Source organism: Garra rufa, chromosome 16 (assembly GCF_049309525.1).
Source record: "Garra rufa chromosome 16, GarRuf1.0, whole genome shotgun sequence".
Classification (NCBI taxonomy): Eukaryota; Metazoa; Chordata; class Actinopteri; order Cypriniformes; family Cyprinidae; genus Garra; species Garra rufa.
In genome coordinates, this window is record NC_133376.1 from 1,890,855 (window position 1) to 1,916,008 (window position 25,154).

A 25,154-nucleotide genomic window follows, 5' to 3' on the forward strand; every position below is an offset into this window, starting at 1 on the left:
GACTAAACTATATAATACTATTCTGTTTCACTGAGGAATGAATCATTCACGTAGTTTCATTTGTAAATGAAAACGTGGGCAACACACAGGCATAATTACAATCATAAAGTCATATAATATATGTCAAGCATTTTACAGTATCATTTCCATATAGAACGTTAAGAGATCAAAATTAAGGGGGGAAACGAATATAAACGAAAATAAAAATATATAAAATGTAGGCTAATAATAATAGTAATAATTATAATAATGATGACGATAATAATAATACAACTACGAAAAAAGACAATCAGTTAATAGAAGGAATGTCATGTAGGCCTATTTTACTCTGACGATAAATGATTTCCAAACGAAACTACGTGATTAATTCACTCTTTAGTGAAACACTATATTTGTCTATTAATAGACTAAATAAAATACAATATATGTTAAATTCAACCTTTGAACTGCATTCCAGTAAATATCCCAGTCATAGAACCTACATTCAGAAAGTTAAGAGATCAAAATGAAAGGAAAAATAACGAATATGAGACGAATAACATATAACATAATATGATGTTCCCACTAATTAATATCACGTGGCCACGAAATAATATCAGGTTCCCACGAGTTAAATGTAGTGGCCAAGACAAACATAAGTGAACCGAAGGTTTCCCCTTACGGTCACCGTAAAAACGTGATTGGTTGGAGCAAGAACATGCAACGATTGGTCAGCCCCACGTGGCCGGTATCTGATTGGCTTAAGTAAAAGGTGGGTGGAGTCCATGCATTTGTGGATTAGTTTGCGTCTTGACGCTTGAATTGTTTCAAAATTCACAAATACGCGCAGCGATTTACAAATGCACAGAGAGCAATCCACAAATATGCGTAGCGATCTATAAATGCACAGTACACGATTCACATATAAATGCAGGTCGAATTTGTGTTTGTAGGATTAAAAAAATATATGTGCGAGTATGTTTTTTATTTGCAATTCGAATTTTTTTACTTGTGAATATAATTCATGTTTGTGGAACTCTAAGATTTATTTGTGGATCTCATTCTATTTACTTAGTGTATATGGTTGTTTTTGTCAATCGCTTTACATTTATTTGTGGATCATAATGTATTTATTTGGAATTATGCAACAATTCTAACTCCATACTGAATGTGGGTCAGTTTGAAAAAGTATAATACTTATTTTCTTTTATAGAGGAATGTCTAAAGAACAAATAATGTTGAAACTAGATATGTATCTGGTTTCCTTCTGTCAAGACAACTGCATTGAACATACCCGAGTGTCATAACTATTCTTTTTCCAAAGTTTGCATGTCTATAACTCAAGAACTATTAAAGATATTCTAGTTCTGAATGAACCTTTCTTTTGGAATCTTAATTTCCAAGGCCCTACATCGTCCATTTCCAGAGATATGGGGATCTCAATGAGGTCCAGATTGTTGAAATTACCCATTTTCAGTGGTTAAAAACCAAATGTGGGTCAGTTTGCAAAAATGTAATACTTAATTTCTTTTAAAGAGAAACGTCTGAAGAACAAATAATGTTGAAACTAGGCCCTACATCGTTCATTCCCAGAGATATGGGGATCTGAATGAGGCGAGAATATTACCCATTTTCAGTGGTTAAAAACCAAATGTTGGTCACTTTGTATATAGCTGTTACTTATTTTATTTAAAGAACAACGTCATTTTAACCCCCTGTAATATGACTCTGAATTTCAGGTAAAAAATGCCATTTTTACCTCTCTCTACAAAATAGTGGATAACTCATTCATGACATTTAATATTTTGGCTTTCATCACTATACATGTTCATCTTTCTTCAGAAAAAATTGCAAAATAAAAAATCCGGGGAAGATTCTGAAATTTGGTTGATCTGACACAGAATAAAGTAGGAAACACTGACATAAACTGAATCCTACCTGTGTCACAGCATGTGATTTCTCCTATAAAACAGTTTCCCCCATAAAGTGCAAAAGCAAATCAGTCCAAAACAAATGTTGAAGGTTAGCTGATAGCAATTTTTTCACAAAAGCAGTGTACTGAAGCCTCTCTTGTCTCATTAACAGTGTATCAGAGCATTATTTTTTCTGTTGCCTTAAATCAGCTCTGCTGCAGTCTCAAGACAAGCACTGCCCTAATGTTCAGATTCCTGCTGTAGCATCATGAAGATAGTCCAGAAATGACCCTCTGCTCTCTTTGCAGGTGCTGTTGATGGGTAAAAGTGGATCTGGAAAGACCAGTATGAGGTCGATCATATTTGCTAATTACATCGCCAGAGACACTCGCCGCCTTGGAGCCACAAGTATGACATTTTCAAGAAATAATGCACCATAAAATTCAACCTTATTTAATTCTAAACCTGAATGACACCTCAAGATACATCACACTCTTGATGTTGTGTGTGTTGTGATCAGAGCTTCATATTTGAATAAGCAAAACTAACTACAAATGAGATCTGAGGAGGGCAAGATCTTTCAAAAATGTCACAGTCATAAGCTGATTGTTTTGCTCTAAGAAAATTCCTATTTTTACAATAGTTTTCTGCATTTACATTTTACTTGATTGTTATGTTGTTTTCAATGGTTATTAATGGCTTAATACGTCTACTACTTAATACAATATGTGACCCTGGTTCACAAAACCAGTCATAAGGGTCAATATTTTGAAATTGAGAATAATACATCATCTGAAAACTGAATAAATAAGCTTTCTGTTGATTGGTTAGGATATGACAATATTTAGCTGAGATACAACTATTTGAAAATCGAGTCTGAGGGTATATTGAGAAAATCTCCTTTAAAGTTTTCAAAATGAAGTTCTTAGCATTGCATATTTCTAATCTATAAATATGTTTTGATATATTTATGGTAGGAAATTCACACAATATCTTTATGTAACATGATCTTACTTAATATCCTAATGAATAAAGAAAAGAAAAATAATTTTGACCCATACAATTGCTACAAATATATCAATGCCACTTAAGACTGGTTTGTGGTCAAGGGTCACATATGTCAACATAAATCAACTAATTTCAGTCAAAGGTTAAAATCAGCTGTATTATGTCCCCATTTCAGTTGATGTGGAGCACTCTCATGTGCGGTTTCTGGGTAATCTGGTGCTGAACCTGTGGGACTGTGGAGGGTAAGTGTCTCCTGTGGGGATGTGTTTTGTTGGACGGCTTTTGGGAAGACATTTGTCTTTATTGATGTTTAAATGTGAATCGTACAGACAGGACACGTTCATGGAAAACTACTTCACGAGTCAGAGAGACAACATCTTTCGCAACGTGGAGGTGTTGATCTACGTGTTTGATGTGGAGAGCCGAGAGCTGGAGAAGGATATGCATTACTACCAGTCGTGTCTGGAAGCCATCCTGCAGAACTCACCTGACGCCAAGATCTTCTGCCTGGTGCACAAGATGGACCTGGTGCAGGAGGACCAGAGGGACCTGGTGGGAATTTTCTGCTTTAAGATCTTTTTTTGTATCTCAAGAAATCTCATGTCCAGGTCACATTTAAAGGAGAAGTTCACTTCCAGAACAAAGATTTACAGATAATTTACTCACCCCCTTGTCATCCAAGATGTCCATGTCTTTCATTCTTCAGTTGTAAAGAAATTATCCTTTTTGAGGAAAGCATTTCAGGATGGTGCCCCAAGTTTGAACTTCCAAAATGCAGTTTAAATGCAGCTTCAAAGGGCTCTAAATGATCCCAGCCGAGGAAGAAGGGAGCTAGCAAAATGAACGGTTATTTAAAAAAAAGGTCAATTTACATACTTTTTATCCTCAAATGCTGATCTTGTCTAGCTCTGCGTAAACTCTGTTTATTCTAGTTCAAGACAGTTATGGTATGTCAATACAGTTAGGGTATGTCAAAAAACTCCCATCTCATTTTCTCCTCCAACTTTAATATCTTTATACATTGCTGTTTTACCTTTTTTTTTGTGAAGGGTGATTGACCCTCCTTGCAAGCTCACTTTGTAACACTGGCTCTTTACTTCTGCAGCGATGTAGGACGATTTTAAAGTTGGAGGAGAAAATGAGATGGGAGTTTTTTGACATACTCTAACTGTCTTGAACCGGAGTACTGCAAAAAATGCTTTTCTAGCTTAGATTTTTTTGTCTTGTTTCCAGCCAAAATATCTAAAAATTCTTAAATCAAGAAGGATTTTCTAGAGGAGTAAAAATTATTGTCTTGTTTTCAGAAAAAAAGTCAAAATTAAGTACATTTTTGCTTGAAACAAGCAAAATTATCTGCCAATGGGGTTAGAAAAATAATCTTGTTTTCTGTTTGAAATAAGATTTTTTTTTTCTTTCCCCATTGGCAGATTTTTTGGCTTGTTCTAAGCAAAAACTCACTTAATTTTGAGTTGTTGAATTGTTGAGTTGTAGAAAACAAGAAAATAATTTTTACTTGTCTTGAAAATCCTTCTTGATTTAAGAATTTTTTGATATTTTGGCTGGAATCAAGACAAAAAAATCTAAGCTAGAAAAGCATTTTTTGCAGTGAGTACACAGAGTTCAAGCAGACTGTGGCTGTATCCGAAATCACCCCCTATACCCTCAAATAGGGCACAAAAAGGGCACTATTTGAGGGGACAGCCATTTTAAGTGGTGTTTGAAACCATAGTGGACGTTCCCGAGTGCACTCGTTCAATCCCACAATGCACCGCAAAAATGAGTGTACAACCGATGTACGCTCAACAGCTAGAGATAACCCATAATGCACTGTGAGAGTCGCGCCGACTGAATTCCGGCGTCTCCCCAGACGATGGCGCCCGCAGCTGAATCATCCATCTGTTCGTTTTACACTGCACTCCTACACTGCGTAATACAGTGTACACAACACAGGTACAAATTCGTTGTAAATTGATTATTAAATTGTTTAACCAGGGTTTATACACAAATTCCCTGACATAGTTCAAGATAAATCCTTTAATCTTACTACTCGAACTGTGTTTTAAATTATTGTTAAACAGTAAGCAATATTATGCAAAAGCGGCAGTCCAGCGCTTAGTGTCCGAATTCACTCACTCGTTTTCATTCACTCCTTCAAGTGAACTGAATGAATGGACTAATGTAGGGAATAGTGAATAGGGTATAGGGGGCGATTTCAGATACAGCCCTAGACAAGATCAGCATTTGAGGTTAAAAAGTATAAAAATTGTCAATTTTTTTTATTTTATTTTATTTCTTTATAGAAAATAACCGATCGTTTTGCTAGATAAGACCCTTCTTCCTCGGCTGGAATCGTTTAGAGTCCTTTGAAGCTGCATTTAAACTGCATTTTTGAAGATCAAACTCAGGGCACCATAGAAGTCCACTATATGGAGAGAAATCCTGAAATGTTTTCCTCAAAAAACATTAAAAAAAAAAAAAAAAAACACGTATGACAAAGAGGACGAGTAAATTATCTGTACATTTTAGGGATGCACCGAATCCTTTTTGACGGGGTTCGGTTTCGGCCGAACCTTAGATTTATTTTCCACCGAAAACGAACCCTAGACTTGCACTACGACGTCACACGGCCGTTGATTACGTGAAGGTGTTTAGGCTACATAGGACCCGTTCGAATGTAGTAGGCTGTAAGAATCTGAAAATGGAACTCGTAAGCAAAAAAAGTTTTGTTTGGCAGTACTTTCAACCAAAAGAAGGCGATTCAAGTCGAGCTTTATGTTCAATTTGCAATGCCAATTTGTCTCGTGGTGGCAAGGACCCTAAGCAGTACACAACATATCGCCGATGTTAAAACATTTGCGTCTAAGGGGCCGTTCACATGTCGCGCCTAAAAAAAAATGCGTGGAAAACGCTAGGCGCGCCGCTTTCTTCCTTGTCAACAAAGCGCTCGGGCGCTTGCGCTCCGGAAGCGTCTGCCGTTTCTAAGCAACCATCAGCTGCGCTCTAGCTCCAAGCTGCGGAGCGCTTGCTGCATTCTGAAAAGTTGAGATGTTTTTATCTCGATGCGGCGCGGACGCGCCTGGAAAAACGAGCGCGTCGCACCGCGTCGCTTCCATTATGCGCGCGCAAGCCGCGCGTCTACATTTAAAATAACGAATTTGAGCGCGCAAAAGACGCTACATGTGAACGGCCCCTAAAACATCCAAAAGAATACGAGTTTTGCATGAAGGAATCTACAGACAGCAGCCAAAATGCAGCAACTTCAGGTACGGCAGCTGGACAGTCACAGCTAAAAACGTGTAATTAAGGATGCGAGTAGGATTCGGTATTCGGTTTCGGATTCCCGGAACCCAAAAATCTGGATTCGGTGCATCCCTAGTACATTTTAGTTTTGGAAGTGAACTTCTCCTTTAATCCTGAAAATCAATAAAATAAAAATAAGTTTTTTTTGGACCACAAAGATGTTTTCTGTTGTAATAAAAGTTTCCTTCTCATTCTCACTACTGAAATTATTTTGAAACAAATCTGTCTTCAAACTGGTAAAATACAATGAAATTGGCATTAACAATTAACACTGTTAATTAATATCTGTTAACCGCTTTGTGATTTAGATATTTAAAGAGCGTGAGGAGGACCTGAAAAGACTGTCTCGCCCGCTGGCCTGCACCTGCTTTAGAACGTCTATTTGGGACGAGACGCTGTATAAAGTAAGAACATGTTCATCTCTCTGCATAAACAGACAGTCAGAAGTGTAACTTGTGTCCTCTGTGTTGGTGTCTGCAGGCGTGGTCCAGTATCGTCTATCAGCTCATTCCTAACGTACAGCAGCTGGAGTGCAACCTACGCAACTTTGCTCAGATAATTGAGGCAGATGAAGTCTTACTTTTTGAAAGAGCTACTTTCCTGGTTTGTACCAAACTAAAACACAATTCTTACACACATGTAACTGCTTGTGGATATTCAGATTAATGCTGCACAATTTGGTCAAGACCTCATGTTGTGATTGTGTACGTTTGCTCAGTTTTGCATTGTCAAAATTAAATTCACTAAAAATCTAGTTTTATGTTTGTTACCTCTATAAAAAATAATTGTAAGGCCAAAACAATAGATGTAAAACCCCAAACTTATCTACCCTAGAAGCAGGATGTTCTTTGGATATGTAGGGAGCCAAGTTAGCAAGAGGAAACTGCAGATGCTACTAGCTTCAGTGAAAACAGGTTTACAAATCTAGTCAAATGCTGCATTACCGTTGCGTTCCCAAACACGCGCAATAAACGAGTCTCAGCATTCACTGTCAACTGAGCCGTTCTGAGACGCGGAAAACACCGGATCTCAAGCTGATCGGCTGAATGAAGTGCACGCTTTGCTTTGAAACTTGATGAAGGGATTAAGCCATATTGTGCTTTCAGTTTTAGTTGGTTTGACAGATACTGTGCCAAAGCATAATGGCTCAAAAAACTACTTTAAAGACCTTTTATGTTAGAATAAGAAGTTTAAATATATTTTAAAAACAACACTTTTTGCCCAGACCTATCGTTTCATATCGTCATTATATTGATAATATTGAGACTTTGCTATCGCAATACCACGATATAGATACAACTGTTACATCCCTATTAACAAGTGTTAATTAGTTGTAATTGTAGTCAGGTGATTAGCTTCAGAGGTACTGGGATCATTTGAGCAAAAATGACAGATATAATATTCTGGGGCCATCAAGAGGAAAGAGATTGCTAATGGATGCTCTCCTGTGTCTTGTCAGGTGATCTCTCATTATCAGTGTAAGGAGCAGCGTGATGCTCATCGCTTCGAGAAGATCAGTAACATCATCAAGCAGTTCAAGCTGAGCTGCAGGTCAGTCAGACTCCATTCATGAAGTTTGCAGCGCTGAGGAGTGTCATGGTAATTTTGACCTTTCTCTCTGTCCCACAGTAAACTGGCCGCCTCTTTCCAGAGCATGGAAGTGCGCAACTCTAACTTTGCTGCCTTTATCGACGTGTTCACGTCCAACACCTACGTCATGGTGATCATGTCAGACCCATCCATACGTAAGCGTCGGTCTCATCCCTCAGTGGTTTTGCCAATCCCACATGACAACAAACTGGAAAAAGAAAGCTTTCCTTTGTTTGATTTTTAGGCTGCAGGAATCATTATCAGGGAATATCGTAAAGACATGCACAGCTTTTTTATTGTGACATTTCCATAGCAATCCAATGATTACTCCACTTTTAGAATAAAAATTTCCTGATAATGTACTAACCCCCTTGTCATTCAAGATGTTCATGTCGTAAAGAAATTGTTCTTTGAGGAAAACGTTTCAGGATTTCTCTCCATATAGTTGACTTCCATGGTGCCCTGAGTTTGAACTTCCAAAATACAGCTTAAATGCATTTTGTTTTTTTTTAAGATTTATTTTTGGCATTTTTTGCCTTTATTGAGATAGGACAGATCAGAAGTGACAGGAAACAAAGTGGGAGAAAGATGGGGGGCGTGATCGGGAAAGACACGTTGACTTCATAAACACTGGGTCGGTACTTCTGCAGCGATGTAGGATGATTTTGAAGACGAGATGAGCATTTGAGGTTAAAAAGTATATAAATTGTCAATTTGTTTCGCTAGATAAGACCCTTCTTCCTCGGCTGGGATTGTTTAGAGCTCTTTGAGGCTGCATTTAAACTGCATTTAGGAAGTTCAAACTCGGCGCACCATAGAAGTCCACTATATGGAGAGAAATCCTGAAATGTTTTCAGGAAAGACACAAACATCTTGGATGACAAGGGGGTGAGTATATTATCTGTAAATTTTTGTTCTGAAATGAACTAATCCTTTAAGCATTGTTATTTCTTGACAAAACTAGTGTCTTTGCCAAATATGATCTAAATTAGATTATTTCAGACTAGGGCGATTGTCATGCGTATCTCATCAGTAAAGCCGGTTCTGTGATTAGTAGTAAATCTGATGAATAGCATTAGATTTTGAACGTGATATTGCGTAGCTTTTCAGTGATCTACGGCTCTGTATTTTAAATGCCGTGCCATCTGAACGCACGCGATGGAGATTTGGAGATGGAGACCCAAAAATGAAAATTGGCGTCATTTACTCAGCCTCATGTTGTTCCAAACCTGTTTGAGTTTCTTTCTTCTGCTAAACACAAAAGAAGACATTGTGAAAAATGTTGGTAACCAAACAGTTGCTGGTAGCCAATGATTTCAATAATATGGAAAAAAAAATTAAGTCTGAAGAAAGAAACTCACAGATTTGCAACAGCAGGAGGTTGAGTACTGTAGATGATAACACAATTTTTTGGGTGAACAATCCCTGAAAATAAATGTAATTGACTAATACTTAAAAAGCTATATTGCCCTCCCAAATTTTGGAAACGCCCTAGAAAAGTTTGTACAATATTAGCATGAATCCTTTTTTTAATTTTTGTTAATTTTACACTGATAGGGGGCAACACATCAAAATATTCATTACAATATCCACCATTAGCAGCAGTTACAGCTCTGTATAATCTGGGCATCTGAGCTGTCAGTTTATTCAAACATTGACTTGTTATATTACTCCAAGCCTCCTGAAGGATTGTCCAATGATGATTCACACTGGTTGGACACTTCTTACGGATCCATTCCCTCCCATAGTAGCTCCATTGGGTTGAGGTGGGGTGATTGGGGAAGCCATTCCATGACAGACATGATGCCAGCTGACTGTTTCCTCTCTTAATAGGATTTGCACAGCTCGGAAGTGTGCTTTGGGTCCATGATAAGGATTTATGCTGATATCGTCCAAAACCACACTTTGTCAGGGGTGTTTTTCCAAACTTTTGGAGGGCAGTGTATTTAATTTGTTGGTATAATGTTTCACTTATTAGGTAAATAACTGATTTACAGTCTTTGAAATCACAATAGCATACTGCAGAAAATGTCTTTCTTACTATGCTGTGAGGGAATACCTGGGTCTGATTTCTTTTGCTATAATATGCAGAAACTATCCTTTGTTGTGTTTGAAAACACTTCTAAATTGTTGTTCCTCCGTCTGCTCTCCAAATAACACTGAAGAAAAGCACATAGAAACACAAAGCAAACCCTCTTACTCTCTTCCAGCGTCTGCTGCCACCCTCATCAACATCAGGAACGCCAGGAGACATTTTGAGAAGCTGGAGCGCGTGGACGGGCCCAAGCACAGTCTGCACATGCGCATGCGCTAGACTCACAGCTTACAGTGTGTAAGGATCTCAACCAGACCTTGTTTTTTTTGTGTGATTTTCTGTTGATCACTGAATCGGTTTCACATTCGCTTGGCACAAAAGAGTAAAAAAATAAGTCTTTTAAACTTTGCATTCTTGCTGTTCCAAAGTCTACGAAATTTATAAAACAGTGTATGAAGTGAATACTTAAAACTCATCATACAGTGACTTACTAAAGAATGCTGTGCATTTAACCTCTTAAGCTCTTTGGCATATTTTGGATTTTTGACTGATTTTTGGCATACCTGAATTTAAAACCCTACTCACATATATTGGAGTAATTTGAAAAAAAGGTCTAATTTCACAGAAAATACCCTACATTTTGAGACATGGGTGGAATCATTTATATTCTTTATTGTATTTTTTCATCATTTTATGATAAACACAAATAAAAAAATCAAATTCCGATTTTTTTATTTTATTTGGTTTTTATTTGAAAGTCTGTTTTTTAATATCTGTTTGGCCCATCGTCCTGCAGAAAGCTTGATTTTATTTTACTAGGTGCCAGTAAATAGGAGATAAAATCATTTTCTTTTTAACATTTTGTTTTTTATAAGTTATTGAGGTAACACTTTACAATAAGGTTCATTAGTTAAACATTAGTTAATGTATTAACTAACATGAACTAACCATGACCAATACATTAGTTACTGTATTTACTAATCTTCATTAACGTTAGTTAACGGAAATACAGTTGTTCATTGTTTGTTCATGTTAGTTCACACTGCATTAACTAATGTTAACAAGATTTTAATAATGCATTAGTAAATGTTGAAATTAACATTAACAAAGATTAATAAATGCTGTATAAGTGCAGTTCATTATTAGTTCATGTTAACTAATGTGGTTAACTAATGTTAACTAATGAACCTTATTGTAAAGTGTTACCGTTATTGAGATTTATTTGAATGGAGGCAATATGTCCTCTAGGTGTCTCCTTTCGGCAAGATAAGGTATACCTGAATTCAAGAGTGTCCCATTCACACATACATTGGGCTAAATGGATAAAAATGGTCTCATGGGTGGAATAATTCTTAATTATTAGTGTAGTTGTTCACAATCCATAGTTTCCCTACTGTGCATTGAGCTGAAAGAACGTTGAGAAGTTAAATGTGTAAATCCAAGAGTTTCTGTTTATATAAACACATCAAGGTCTTTTTCTAGATTTGCAGGGTTGAAGATGAATTTGATTTTGTTTGCTGTCGTTTTACTGAGCTCTTGATGTTTTTTCTCATGCTTAGACCTGCTGGGAGTAATCCAGAAGATTTCCTCCTGTCTTGCTGACTTCACTCGTATCCAGAGTTTCTGCTGAGAAGCTAAGTCACCTTATGTTAAAAGACAGTAACATGCTTGTTTTCCTCTCTGATGTTGCAAAGGAACAGTAGTTCTTAATCATAAACCACGGGTCGAGGGGTTGAGTGTTGTAATGACCCCTTAATTTCTGATTTTTGTGCCATACGGTGACTTACGGGTTACTGATAGACAGGAACGCTAGATCATAAGTCAGCACTCTTTCTCTGTGTGTCTTTTATATTAAGCATTATCAGCTTGCTGTACTGTTGAAAATGAGAGCAGAAATCTGTGTGACTAAAACTGTTCTTGCTAAATTAACAACTTAAGCTATACATTATTGTATTATAATAATTCTCAATAAATGCAGATTGTTCTGTAATGACTGTTTTTCTGTGCAACAAACTTCTCCCTTCACCTTTGCATCAAAGTCAAATAAGAAAGAAAAAACATTTGCCCTTAAGTGTGTTGTGGGAATTACTGTAAGTACATCAGCAGCTTGTGTCAGAACAGACTTAATGTCTAAAACAGATTTTGGTGGGTGAAAGTAAAAAGTTTTGGTATTGGAATAAATGTGCCTTAGCATATTTTCATTGTCTTAGAGAGTAACATTAATCCCCTCAAATTTTAAAAAAAATGTTTATTTTATTAAACATTGGTTACATAGGTAGTCATATTCAGTGGTCTCCACCTTATCATTGAGCACATCTCCAGTGGTGGGACATAAACTATGAAACTAGGTTCATATGGCTCATTCACACAGGTATTACATTAAGAAAAATTTAAAATAAAAATGATAATAATATCCCTAAAAGACAATAATTTGCACTCTGCATGAGGAATGGGTTTCCCTATGACTGTGCAATATAAAACACGTTTCAGTGTGTGAAGCCTTTAGATACGATCTTAAAACATTAATATATCTCTTAACTATGGAAGCCTGTTTCTGTCACCGAATAAAACATTTAAAAGGTAATTGCGACTTTTTAACCTTTTTATCGTAATCATGAGATATAAACTCACAATTGCAAAAGTCAGAATTGCAAGATAAAAACTATTCTGACGTTTTTCTCAGAATTGCATGATATTAACTAGATGTAAATCTCACAATTTTGAGAAATAAAGTAATTTATAGCCTTTTCTTCTCAGCATTGCGAGTTTATATCTTGCAATTGCGACTTTTTTTACTCAGAATTATGAGATATAAACTCACAATTGTGAGAAATAAAGTAATTGTGAGATATAAACTCACAATTTACGAGCTTTATATCACATTTGTGACTTTTTTTCTCAGAATTATTAGATATAACCTTACAATTGCGAGTTATAAAGTCAGAATTGCACAATAAAAACAATTCTGATGCTTTTCTCAGAATCGCAGGATATAAACTAGCAATTGTAAGTTATAAAGGCAGAATTTTGAGACAAAACCACAATTTTGAGAAATAATTAACACATTTTTTTAGAATTGTGAGTTTATATCTTGCAGTTGTGACCTTTTTTCTCAGAGTTATGAGATATAAACTCACAAGTCTTGCGAGTTATAGTCAGAATTGCAAGACAAACTCTTAATTGTGAGATATAAACAATTTATAACTTTTTTCTCAGAATTATGAGATATAAACTCACAACTGTGAGTTATAAAGTCAAAATTGCAAGCAATTTTGAGAAAAAAGTAATTGTGAGATATAAAAAATTTACATCTTGCAATTTTGAGTTATAAAGTCAGAATAGCGAGACAAACTAACAATTTTGAGAAATAAAGTAATAATTGTAAGATATAAACAATTTACAACTTTTCTGTTTATAACTTTGTGATATATATATATATATATATATATATATATATATATATATATATATATATATATATATATATATATATATAATTGGTCTTTAAAACTTACAATTGAGTTTATATCTCACAATTCTGAGAATAAAAAGACAGAATTATGAGTTTGTATTATGCAATTCGGAGACAAAAAGTCAGGATTGTCAGAAAAAAAGTCGCAATAACCTTTTTTGTATTTTTTATTCAGTGGCGGAAATCGTTTTTTTTTTATACTGAACTAACCCCTTTACTGAAATGGGGAAAAATCATGATTGAAATGCATGGACATATTGAAAAATTAAAATGATTCAAAATTGTATTGAAGTATGTGCAACATAATGCAATTCTTTAATGACAAAGTTGATACTGCAAGCAAAAAGCTGCATCAAAGTCCTGCGAAGAAAATCTTATTTTCCAGTCGTACTAGAGCAGGACAGACGGTCAGTTGTATGTGATTGTATGGCACCTGAAAGGTGTTAGATAAGGCTGTGATTGCTAGTATAACTTTACACTGTGAGAACAAAGAAGCATTTACAATCAAAGTAAAACAATGCGGCCTCAAGTCTGTTTTGTCCTTTCAATAAATATGTGCTTGTTCTGCAAGAGACAGAAAAGTTAAGAAAATTCCCTTTAAATCAACTTCCCAACGAAATTCTAACAGAAAGTCAACATGAATTTAAACAGCCATTTTCCCAAATCATTGACATGTCAAAGTAAACTGAAAATGGAACTTAAATTAATGCAAAAGGGCATTTTGATTAACTTGAAAGCCAGAAAATTGTAGCTCAAACATCAACGCAATCAAAAATTTCTATTTTGTCAATGTAGCATTCTTCTAGCATTATATCGGATGCTCAAAATATCAACAAGTATGGCCAACAGGATATGTCATACTTTAGGGCTTCTGTTTTCATCCATACATCCATTTCCAAACAGCTTGTTTTATGGTTGAGGGCTTCTGTTTTCAATAAATTATTTAAAATAACAATAATACATTAAAAAGGTTAAAACATACTATCTACTCCACTTTCATGCAACACAGCAAACCATGCCAAACCAAGTTTTTATTTTTGTATTGAGACAAAAGGTCAATCTGTGATGTGAAGACCCTCTGTTGGTCAAGTGTTTTTTGGTCAAACCATTTACACTCCCCAGTGTTTGCTTACCTTTTAATGTGTAGTGTGAAACCCAACTATTCTTCTGGGCCCATATTCACAAAACTTTTTATCTTATCACTAAAAGTTCTCCTAAATGGCAGTATTCCTCTTTCAAAAACGTGACGCACAGAAACCTTGCACAATGAGTCCAATGCGTAGTAATTCATCTCTTACGAAAAAAAAAAGCAAAACAATACAAAATGGAATCTTTAGGCAGTGAGGATGATTTTGTTGTCCATTCCCTTCTTAAAAAGAGAAAAAAGAAAGGACATATTGGTCCATTCAATAGAGCGGAAGGAGAGAATACTTTTTGTGCGCACCACCATATTGATGGGCTGCTGGATGATCCCGGCTGATTCAAAGCTTACTTTAGGATGTCAGTAAACTTTGATGCTTTGCTAGCGTTAATGGAGCCATACATTATAAAGAAGACCACTAATTTCTATGAACTCAGTGTACAGGGACCTTTACAGTGCTTTGTGCTGCAAGAATATGTGGATGAATTTGTCAAATGCAATTCTGGATTTTGGCGTTTGCTTGTACGGTGGCTCTGAACTGTCAAAACACCTCTTAAAATTCTTGCTACGGATGTGAAAAATGCAGTAAATTGAACCTGATCTTAATTTTTTTATGACAGACAAAGTTTCAGAGGAAGTGTGTAAAGGCCATTGCACACTCAGTCTGAAATTTTCACACATTGAAAAATAAATAAAACCTCACGTCAATAATGGCACATTGCCTCCGAAACTTTCGTCCATCATAAGAAATTCGGAGTCATAATGGAGTCATCGGATGCCCATTTTCCACAAGTTCATATGATTCTTTAGGGTCTTAATGAAGAGTCTATAATATGCTTTGGTTAAAAATTCTCAATAATAGTGTAAAAAAAAAACTTTTACCTTGTCAAAATCAGCTCTGCAAAAAATCAACTCATTTTATTGCATGGTCCCTTTAAATGCAAATGAGCTCTGCTCGTCCTGCCCCTCTCTGATGTGGGATTATGAGCCGTAATGTTTACTTTAGTGGCGAAACTTGCCAACAAGCACATATTGAGAAAGGTGTTTGCAAAGATGCATAAAAACCCCTTATAGTCACTTCTGCTGTGGGTGAAGCTGCATCAGGAACGATTCACACAAACATAGATGCATATGTAGATCAGGATCGGTGCTTTCCTTTTAAAAACAATAGTAACATTATCCTCGGCGTCTTCAGCGGCTCAGATGTCGGGAGTAAATGACGACTGCTGTGTTTATTATTACATCTAACAACAGAACACCTCAATCGCTCAATCAGAGTCTTCCTCTGCACCTGAGTCACACAATGGCGATCAGAGTCGGACTGTTTCAGCTCGGTGAGGGCGGGGCTAAGGTAAGGCGCTCATGTCAATCAACTATCGTGGGAGGGGCCTCTGTCTGTGTGACTCACACCCACAAGAAGCTGAGAATGACCTGATTTTAAAAAGGAGATAATACTTTTTAAGATATAAAAAAAACTTGGTGGATTTTTATCATTGTAAGGTGGTTGTGTTCACAAACTGCCAACACACATTAATGTTCATGTAAAAGTTATTTTTGCATCCGATGACCTCTTTAAACGTGACTGACACAACGTGAGGTCGTATTTATTTTTAACGTGCAAAAAAATTGGATGGAAACTTCGGACTCAGTGTGCAATGACTGTGAAATTCAGAGTTGGGATAACCTCCAAAAGAAAAAAACAAAAGAAAAGATGCGTGGGAAAACATAACCTATGTGTGCGAACAAATGCAGTGTGTTTCTAAGAAGTTTCCCTTCCGAGGCACAGCCAATTTAGGATAGTTTGGGGTTTGGTTTTAGTGAGTCCTCCTCACTACTCCTTACATTTCACAGATTTAGGAGCTAGTTTTAGTGCTAAAACACTTTGTGAAATACTCAAAGCAAAAGCAAAAATGTAGGAGTGCTAAATTTAGGACTGACACACCCATTATTTTTAAGATGAACTCCTAAAATGGCAGGTCAAGAGCTACTTTTAGCGTTAAGATGTTTTGTGAATACAGGCCCTGATCTGCTTTTGAGGACAAGATGGACACTTGCATCACTTCAAACATGTTGATGGTTCTCCAGCATATTTTTATCCATGATCACTCCTCACATGTAGAGGGTCCATTAAACCAAAGTAACAAAGTATGAAACTGATTAATATGATTACAGACATCCATTAATTACTGATCCGTCTAGAAAGCAGAGCAGCGTTCGCTCCTATCCGTGGGAGGCTTCCGCCCGACGTTGAATCTGGGTTTGAAGGAATGCTCTGATATCAGCTGGTTTATTTCGTTCTGCTTGTAGGTGGCCAGTTTTTGAGTGAGCCACGGTGCTTTCGGTTCTCCTACCCCTCCTTGGAAATATTTCATACAGGCCCGGCCTATTAAATACATAATCTCCGCGATGTTCAACAAGACGCAGATTCCAGACACGGCCAGCATGAAGATGGTAAAAACGGTCTTCTCCGTGGGACGGGACACGAAGCAGTCCACCGTATTCGGACAGGGGTAGGAGTCACACTTCACCAGACGGACCATCTTGATGTCCGGATAGATTATGTAAAAAATGTACAAGAAAACCACCTCGAACACGATGCGGAAGACGATGCTGATCATGTAGGTCCACCAGAGAGCACCGGTGATCTTGAACTTCTGGCTCTTGATGTTCTCGAAGTCCTTGGCGTTCCCTCTGCCGGATATCTTGAGGATCTTCTTCTCGATGTGCCGGCGGTGCGCGACGTGCATGGCCACCAGCAGGGCCGGCGTGGACACCAGGATGAGCTGCAGAGCCCAGAGGCGGATGTGGGAGATGGGGAAGAACTGGTCGTAGCACACGCTGTTGCAGCCGGGCTGCTGGGTGTTGCAGGTGAAGCCGGACTTCTCGTCTCCCCACACGCTCTCCGCCGCCACCACCAGCACCATGATCCGGAAGATGAAGATCACCGACAGCCAGATGCGGCCGATGCCGGTCGAGTGTCTGTTCACACCGCTGATCACCGCATAAAACGATGCCCAATTCATGGTTGATTCGAGGACTGCAGAGAAGAGGAAGCAAAGCACAATGACTTTAATCTGTGTTTTCATCAAGCTCAAGTTTTTTCATGCACCTGTCAAGTTTGAGATTTTGAGATTTTTTTGGTTTTTCATAGTGTTTTTTCAGACTAGTGGCAAGAAAACATCTAAGAGACTTAAGTATTTATTTTATAGAACTTTATCTATTTGTGTCAATAGATTTCAATTACAATCCATATTTTTAAAGGCTGTTTTCTCAATTATTTTTTTCTCCTACACTGAGCCATAAATCTCCACTTCAGTTGCACTTACACCAAACTTTACATTTTTATTCCTGTCTATATCCTGAAGGTTTTTACAGAGGGATTTGTTCAGATATCATTTGCTTGATTTTATACATTTTTTTTTTCCCCTCAAAAATGGTAAAAAAAAAAAAATTTTCTGAATTATGGAGTGACAAAATGAGATCCCCTCTGTAAAAACATTTGACTCTAATATGTCAAAAAAATTAAACAAGAATTTCGAAACGTCATTAAATAATGTCTCATTTGCATTTTAAAACCTAACATTTTAGAAAACTTGTAATACGAAAAAGGTTTGCAGTTATCGATGTAATCAATCAACTGATTAAGTAAGGTGATACCTATTAGTTATTTTTATTATCCTATTCATGCAGTGTCTCGCCTTAGAAGTTTGAAGCCTTACTCAGTTGATTGATTACATTGATAATTGCAAACATTTTTTGTATTACAAGTGTTCTAAAATCTCAGGTTTAAATATACAAATGATCTTTATTTAATGATATATGCACTAATTTGCATACATTTCTAGTACAAAAAAATTAACACTGGATGAAGTCAGTTTCAAAATCCTTGTTATGTTTTTATATTTTTGGGTATTTTATTTGGTCACTTCATAATTCAGAAAACAAAATGCAGAAAACAAGATTTTTTACTATTTTTAAATAGATGAAATGTATAAAATCAAATGTATGAACAAATCCCTCTGTTAAAACCTTCAGGATATAGACCAGAATAAAAATGTAAAGTGTGGTGTGTGTAAGTGCTGCTGTAGTGGAGATTTATGGCTCAGTGTAGGAGAAAAAAACTCATTTTGAGAAAACAGCCTTTAAAAATATGTGTTGTAATTGAAATCTATTGACACAAATAGATAAAGTGCTATAAAAGAAACACTTAACAGTGTCTTTTGGATGTTTTTTTTTCCACTAGTCTGAAAAAAACACTTTACGAAAAGCAAAAAGCCCAAAATCTTAAACTTGACAGGTGCATGAAAAAACAGTTTTTGCCTGTAGTGTCTCCCTTTAAAAAAGTAAAAAAGCTTCTTTATTAGCATCAATGGAAACATTCTATTGGATGAATGTTTCTTTTTAGCGAAAAAGGTTATATGATTAAAATGTTCTTCAAACACTAAGAACAGATCTGATCACTGAAAGGTTCTTTGGAATAATTGGCATCACAAAAGAAAAAAAAAAGAAACATTTATTAAAAAATTATACATACACTGCTGCTCAAAAGTTTGGGATCAGTAGGACGTTTAAGTTTTTTTTTTTTTTAAAGCCTCTTATGCTTATCAAAGTTCCATTTATTTGATCAAAAATACAGAAAAAAGTTATATTATTGCAAAGTTTTTTATATATATAAAAAAGTTTTTATTTTAATATACTTTAAATATACTGTAAAATATAATTTATTTCAGTGAAGTAAAGCTGAAGTTTTGTAGCTCTGACTCCAGTCTTCAGTGTCACATGAAATTTCCTTCAGAAACCATTCTAATATGCTGATTTATTACTTTCATTATCAATATTAGTGAAAGGAACATGTGATACTTTTTAAAGAATTATTTTGATGAATAAAAAGTTAAAAAAGAACAGCATTTATTCAAAATCTAAATATTTTCTAACAATATAAGTCTTTACTATCACTTTTTATCAATTTAATAAAAGTATTAGTGTCTTTTAAAGAAAGAAAGGAAGAAAGAAAGAAAGAAAAATGACTGACCCCAAATTTTGAAAGTTAGTGTTTATTGTTACAAAAGATTTCTATTATAAATAAATGCTGTTCTTTTTAACATTTTATTCATCAAAGAATCCTGAAAAAAGTATCACAGGTTCCGTAAAATAATAAAGAAAATTTTAAGAAGCATGAAAATCTACTGATCCCAAAATTTTTGAGTGCTTTTGAGTACACATTACTAAGGGATTTTTCTTACTTCTTCTCTAATTTAATTACCTCTGAGTTACCTCTGATGGAATTATATTATTAATAACAATTCTATATGAAACAATAGTGGATTTAACTTCAAAATGTAACATTTAATTTTAAAATGTACTGTATGTTTTCTGCCTTTAGATACTTTGATTAGTTCAAGAATAATTTATGCAATTTTGTGTTATTTATTTGAAAGCAGTTTCATATGCATCCTTCTATTATGTAGGTGACCACAAAACTAGTGTCCATTTTTTGAAATTGAGATTTATACATAATCTGAAAAATAAATAAGCTTTCCATTGATGTATGGTTTGTTAGGATAGAACAATATTTGGCTGAGATACAACTGTTTGTAAATCTGGAATCTGAGGGTGCAAAAAAAAAAAAAAAAAAAAATCTAAATATTGAGAAAATCGCCTTTAAAGTTGTTCAAATGAAGTTCTTAGCAATGCATATAACTAATCAAGTTTTGATTTATTTATGGTAGGAAATTTACAAAATATCTTCATGAAACATGATCTTTACTTAATATCCTAATGATTTTGACCCAAACAATGTATTTTTGCCTATTGCTACAAATACAGCTGATTTTGTGCTCCAGGGTCACATATGGCATTTTTAAAGCAATTAGTAATAAGTAATCCAATACTTTTTACAGAGAGTAATTAGTACAGTAATCTAGCAATTACTAGCAATTAATTACATTTTTATTACACATTTAGAACGGCAATGTGTATAACATACTCAGAACTTCAACTTTTAAACTTACAATAACACAACATTCAAGATTACTGTAATCCTAACAAATATAATACAATGCTAAACTAGAAAATGTTCAATCTGAGTGATAATTTACCAGGTTCAGCCCGTGAGAAAGCAGCTTACGCTGTACCAGCTCCAAACCTGAACGACAACAGACTGAGTTCTTGGCATTTGGATACTTGGCTGACTGAAATAAAAATGAGTTGTGGTTAATCTGGAGCTGGTTAAGATCTTGGGCGATGGTCTGGCAGCACATGTCGTCACCTGACACAACACAACCTGGCCAATAGCAGGCTTTCGGTTGGCCCACACAACATCTCCACATAAACACTAATATCGGATATGAGCTTTGGTCAAACTATATGATCAATCTCAAGTCTCAGATTTCAACTTTCCAATGTAGTCCAAAAAGAACACTGAGAAGTCAAAGGAATATCTCCATGTTGGATTATGGTGTATGAAAAGAGCGATTTACCTTCAGCTGTGATAATAAAGAGACATTTCCAGGAAACGGCTAACGGCCTCGCTAAAGATCAGCATGCCCTTTGCAAATGCACAGGATTTACGCGCTACTAGCCACAACCCTGCACCACGGCTGTCATATGCACTTATATAACCCATTTATACACAATGCGGCTCTTTATGGAGGCTAACAAGACTCTTCAGAATTCAGATCAAATGCCTTGATTTCCACCCACCCGGGGCAGAAGAAAGAATCTGTGTGGACACAATGAGCAGCAACATTATTCATTGTGCCTGGCAGGGAGAGGAAATGAGGGGCGTTTCTGAGCCGCGCTCACTTTATCAAACACAGCACAATTTATCAAAGAAGGTCGAGCTGTCGAGAAATAACACTGTCAGGTTTTTGTCTGATACTTCCAGGTTCAAACTCTGGTGAAATCCTACAGATTTTCTAAATGGAAGTGTGTTTGAGAGTTAAGATCTGAAGCTGTGACACCTGTTAAACACTTCTGCATTTTGTCGACTAGCTATTTTGTCTACTATTTTGTCGACCATTGGCAGATGAGCTCAGATTAAAATTTTCTTCAGACACTAACAGAACTGATTACTGAAAGGTTCTTTGGGGAACCAAAAATGGTTATGAATGGTTGGCATCACAAAGAAAAAAAAAAAAAAGAAAAAATGATATACACTGCTCAAAAGTTTGGGATCAGTAATTTTTTTAATGTTTTTTTTTTTAAACCTATTATGCTCATCAATTTTTATCAGCCATTACTCCAGTGTCTTTAGTGTCATGTGATTCTTCAGAAATCATTCTAATAAACTGATTTAATACTTTTATTATATATAAAACAAATCCCTCTGTAAAAACCTTCAGGATATAGACAGGAATACAAATGTCAAGTGTGGTGTGTGTAAGTGCTACTGAAGTGGAGATTTATGGCTCAGTGTAGGAGAAAAAAATCATATTGAGAAAACTGCCTTTAAAAATATGTATTGTAACTGAAATCTATTGACACAAATAGATAAAGTGCTATAAAAGAAACACTTAAAGTTGTCTTTTGGATGTTTTCCTTCCACTAGTCAAAAAAAAAAAAAAAACACTTTATGAAAAACCAAAAAGCCCAAAATCTCAAACTTGACAGGTGCATGAAAAAAACTGTTTTTGCCTGCAGTGTCTCAACTTAAAAAAGAAAAAAATATATTTTTGGTATCTTATCTTTATCAGCACGCTTCCTTAAAGAACATCAATAGAAACTTTCTATTGGATAAACATTTCTTTTTAGTGAAAAAAGTTTGATTATTAAATTGTTCTTCAAACACTAAGACCTGAACTGATCACTGGAAGGTTCTTTGGGGAACCAAAAATGGTTGGGAATGGTTGACATCACAAAAGAAAAAAAAAAAACTTTTATTAAAAATTATAATAATGGCAAAAAATATGGAATCGCCACACTTAGACGTTGTTCATCCATTTTTTTAACTTCATAACAAATAAACAAATCACAGAAAATGAAACACATCTATTTTTGTTTATCAATTTAACATTCTGGTTATGTGAAACATACCTCAAAACAAATGAGATTAAGCTCTTTTAATCAATGGAAAATTATTTTCCATATCAAGTACAGGAAAAATGTATGGAATCTTGTTTTCCTTTGTTTAGGTGTTAACGCTGTTCTTCATCTGGCCTTTCTATATGTAAATCTCATTTCATTCAGCCGGTTTCTTACAGTTCTGTCACACACATCGACTCCTGTTTCTGCCTATTTGTTCTTCATTTGTTTCGTTGTGCATTTTCTATTTTTAAGGCAATTTGCTTTGAGTTTTCTATCTTGACGCTTTGATATCTTCCTTGATCTGATCTCCATTTTGTTTATACTTTCACCAAATTTTAGAAACAATTTCCAACTTAGACCCAACTTCTTTTGCCACAATCCATGTTGGATTTCCGTCATGAAGGAGTTTTATAATTCTTTCCATCATTTAAACTGATAGCCTTCTTGTTGGGGACATGTTTCCTTACAGTTAGCAAGTTTGTTCACGTCTGTGAGCACTCTCTTTTAACTGAAGACTAATTAGCATTTTAGATATGTTTAGATATTTATTTCAGAAATACAAATTACAAGATGATGCCATATTTTTTTCCTCAACATTGAATGATTCCATCATTTTTACCCCTACTTGATATGGAACATAATTTTACATTAATTAAAAGACCTTAATCTCATTAGTTTGAGGTATGTTTCACATATACACAATGTTGAATTAATAAACAAAAATTGTTTTGTGTCATATCTGTGATTTGTTTATTTGCAATGAAGTAAACAAAATGAGTGAACAACATCTAAGTGTGGCGATTCCATACTTTTTGCCAGGGGTTGTACACTGCTGCTCAAAAGTTTTGGATCAGTAAGATTTTTTTAAAGCCTCTTATGCTCATCAAAGTTCCATTTATTTGATAAAAAAAACAAACAGAAAAAGCAATATTATTGCAATTCAAAATAAGATCTTATTTTAATTTACTTTAAAATATAATTTATTCCTGTGATGTAAAGCTGAATTTTCATCAGCCATTACTCCAGTCTTCAGTGTCACATAATCCTTCAGAAATCATTCTAATATGCTTATTTAATTTATTTATTATCAATGTTGGAAACAGTTGTGCTGCTTTTTTTTTTTTTTTGGATCCTGTGATACTTTTTGGAGGATTCTTTGATGAATAAAAAGTTAAAACGAACAGCATTTATTAAAAAAATATATATCTTTTCTGACAATATAAGTCTTCACTTTTTATCAATTTAACACATACTTGCTGAATAAAAGTATTAATTTCTACAGATTTTCTTCAGTTCTCACAGAAAAACATAATTTCATAAGGTGGTGATTTTGTATGAATTCATCTGATGTGAATATACTAAAACGCTTGATTTTTGGAAACTCCTAAACTGGGTTTCTGCAGGTCTTACAAAGGTATGTACACATCTGAACGGGGTCATTTTAATAAATTTAACTATTATTTTCTCTTGTGGACTATATGTGAAAGTCTTTTATGTGAAATATCTTATTCAGTTCAGTACTAACTTCAACTGTATACAGTCAAACCAAAATGTATTCAGACACCTTCAAAATGTCTTACATAATCACAGTTTATTCACCATAGTTTAGAAAATGGTAATACAATTTAAGTTAAACTGTGTCAGAACAAATTCATCTTGATAATGTCAGATAACTTTGATAGAAGGGTATGTAACAAAACATGGTTTACAAGCCCAAATTGTAATCAATTTTACTGGTAGTCCACTGTATGAAGAATTTTATCCTCATACATAAATGAAATAGTGTCCTGCACCCACTAGTAAATAAAATTATATCTGGTGTCTGAATCATTTTTGGTTTAACCGACTTACATACAGTCATGTGAAAAAGTTAGGACATCCTATTGAATTCAATGGTTTTCTTTATGGGGACATAATAAAACATTATCTGGTCCTTGACATGTCATAAGGTTTGAAAAATGAAGCCATATCATCCTGCAGGCCAAGACCGGTTGTTCACTGAAACTAAGCAGGGCAGAGCCAGGTCAGTATCTGGATGGGAGACCTCCTGGGAAAACTAGGTTGCTGTTGGAAGAGGTGTTAGTGAGGCCAGCAGGGGGTGCTCAACCTGTGGTCTATGTGGGTCCTAATGCCCCAGTGTAGTGATGGGGACACTATACTGAAAAAGAAGGTATACTGTCAACCCCAAAAAGGCTCGTACCTTGGTTTTGGTCCCCGGCCTTGGGGCGGAGTGGACGGCCTCTACTTTCTTCTCCTGAGGCCGGATGGGACCGCTTCCGACTTGAAAACCCAGGTACTTCGCTTCTGAGAGGGCTAGGTGGCATTTGCGGGGGTTGGCGGTGAGTCCAGCCCGCCGGAGCTCCGAGAGCACCCTCCGCAGACGATCCAGATGTTCTCCCCATGCCTCGGAATGCTGGAACGTCGCGGGGGCCCCGTGCAAGCCGAAGGGAAGGGTCCGGTACTGCCAGTGGCCACTGGGGGTAGAGAAGGCAGTTTTAGGTTTAGCTGATTCAGTAAGAGGTACCTGCCAACAGCCCTTGGTGAGGTCGAGGGTGCTGATATACCGGGCCCTTCCCAGGCGGTCTAAAAGCTCGTCGACCCGAGGCATGGGGTACCCGTCGAACTCGGAGATTTCGTTCAGGCGGCGGAAGTCATTACAGAAGCCGAGGGTGCCATCCGGCTTTGGGACCA

At 35.8% G+C, this 25,154-nt stretch overlaps 2 protein-coding genes across 2 annotated transcripts; one reads left to right on the forward strand and one right to left on the reverse strand.

Annotated features, from left to right (window-relative positions):
* The first annotated feature begins 2,204 nt into the window (after positions 1–2,204).
* On the forward strand, positions 2,205–11,823 carry LOC141287957 (ras-related GTP-binding protein A-like). The gene is made up of 9 exons (XM_073820074.1): positions 2,205–2,300; positions 3,076–3,142; positions 3,230–3,452; positions 6,509–6,604; positions 6,681–6,803; positions 7,660–7,751; positions 7,830–7,945; positions 10,001–10,122; positions 11,385–11,823. Exons 1-8 carry the CDS (start codon positions 2,210–2,212, stop codon positions 10,102–10,104), a joined length of 912 nt encoding a protein of 303 aa, XP_073676175.1. The 5' UTR covers positions 2,205–2,209; the 3' UTR covers positions 10,105–10,122; positions 11,385–11,823.
* Positions 11,824–13,337: 1,514 nt separating this feature from the next.
* On the reverse strand, positions 13,338–17,467 carry LOC141287958 (gap junction beta-1 protein-like). Its single transcript, XM_073820075.1, has one exon. It carries the CDS (start codon positions 17,459–17,461, stop codon positions 16,634–16,636), a length of 828 nt encoding a protein of 275 aa, XP_073676176.1. The 5' UTR covers positions 17,462–17,467; the 3' UTR covers positions 13,338–16,633.
* Positions 17,468–25,154: the final 7,687 nt, after the last annotated feature.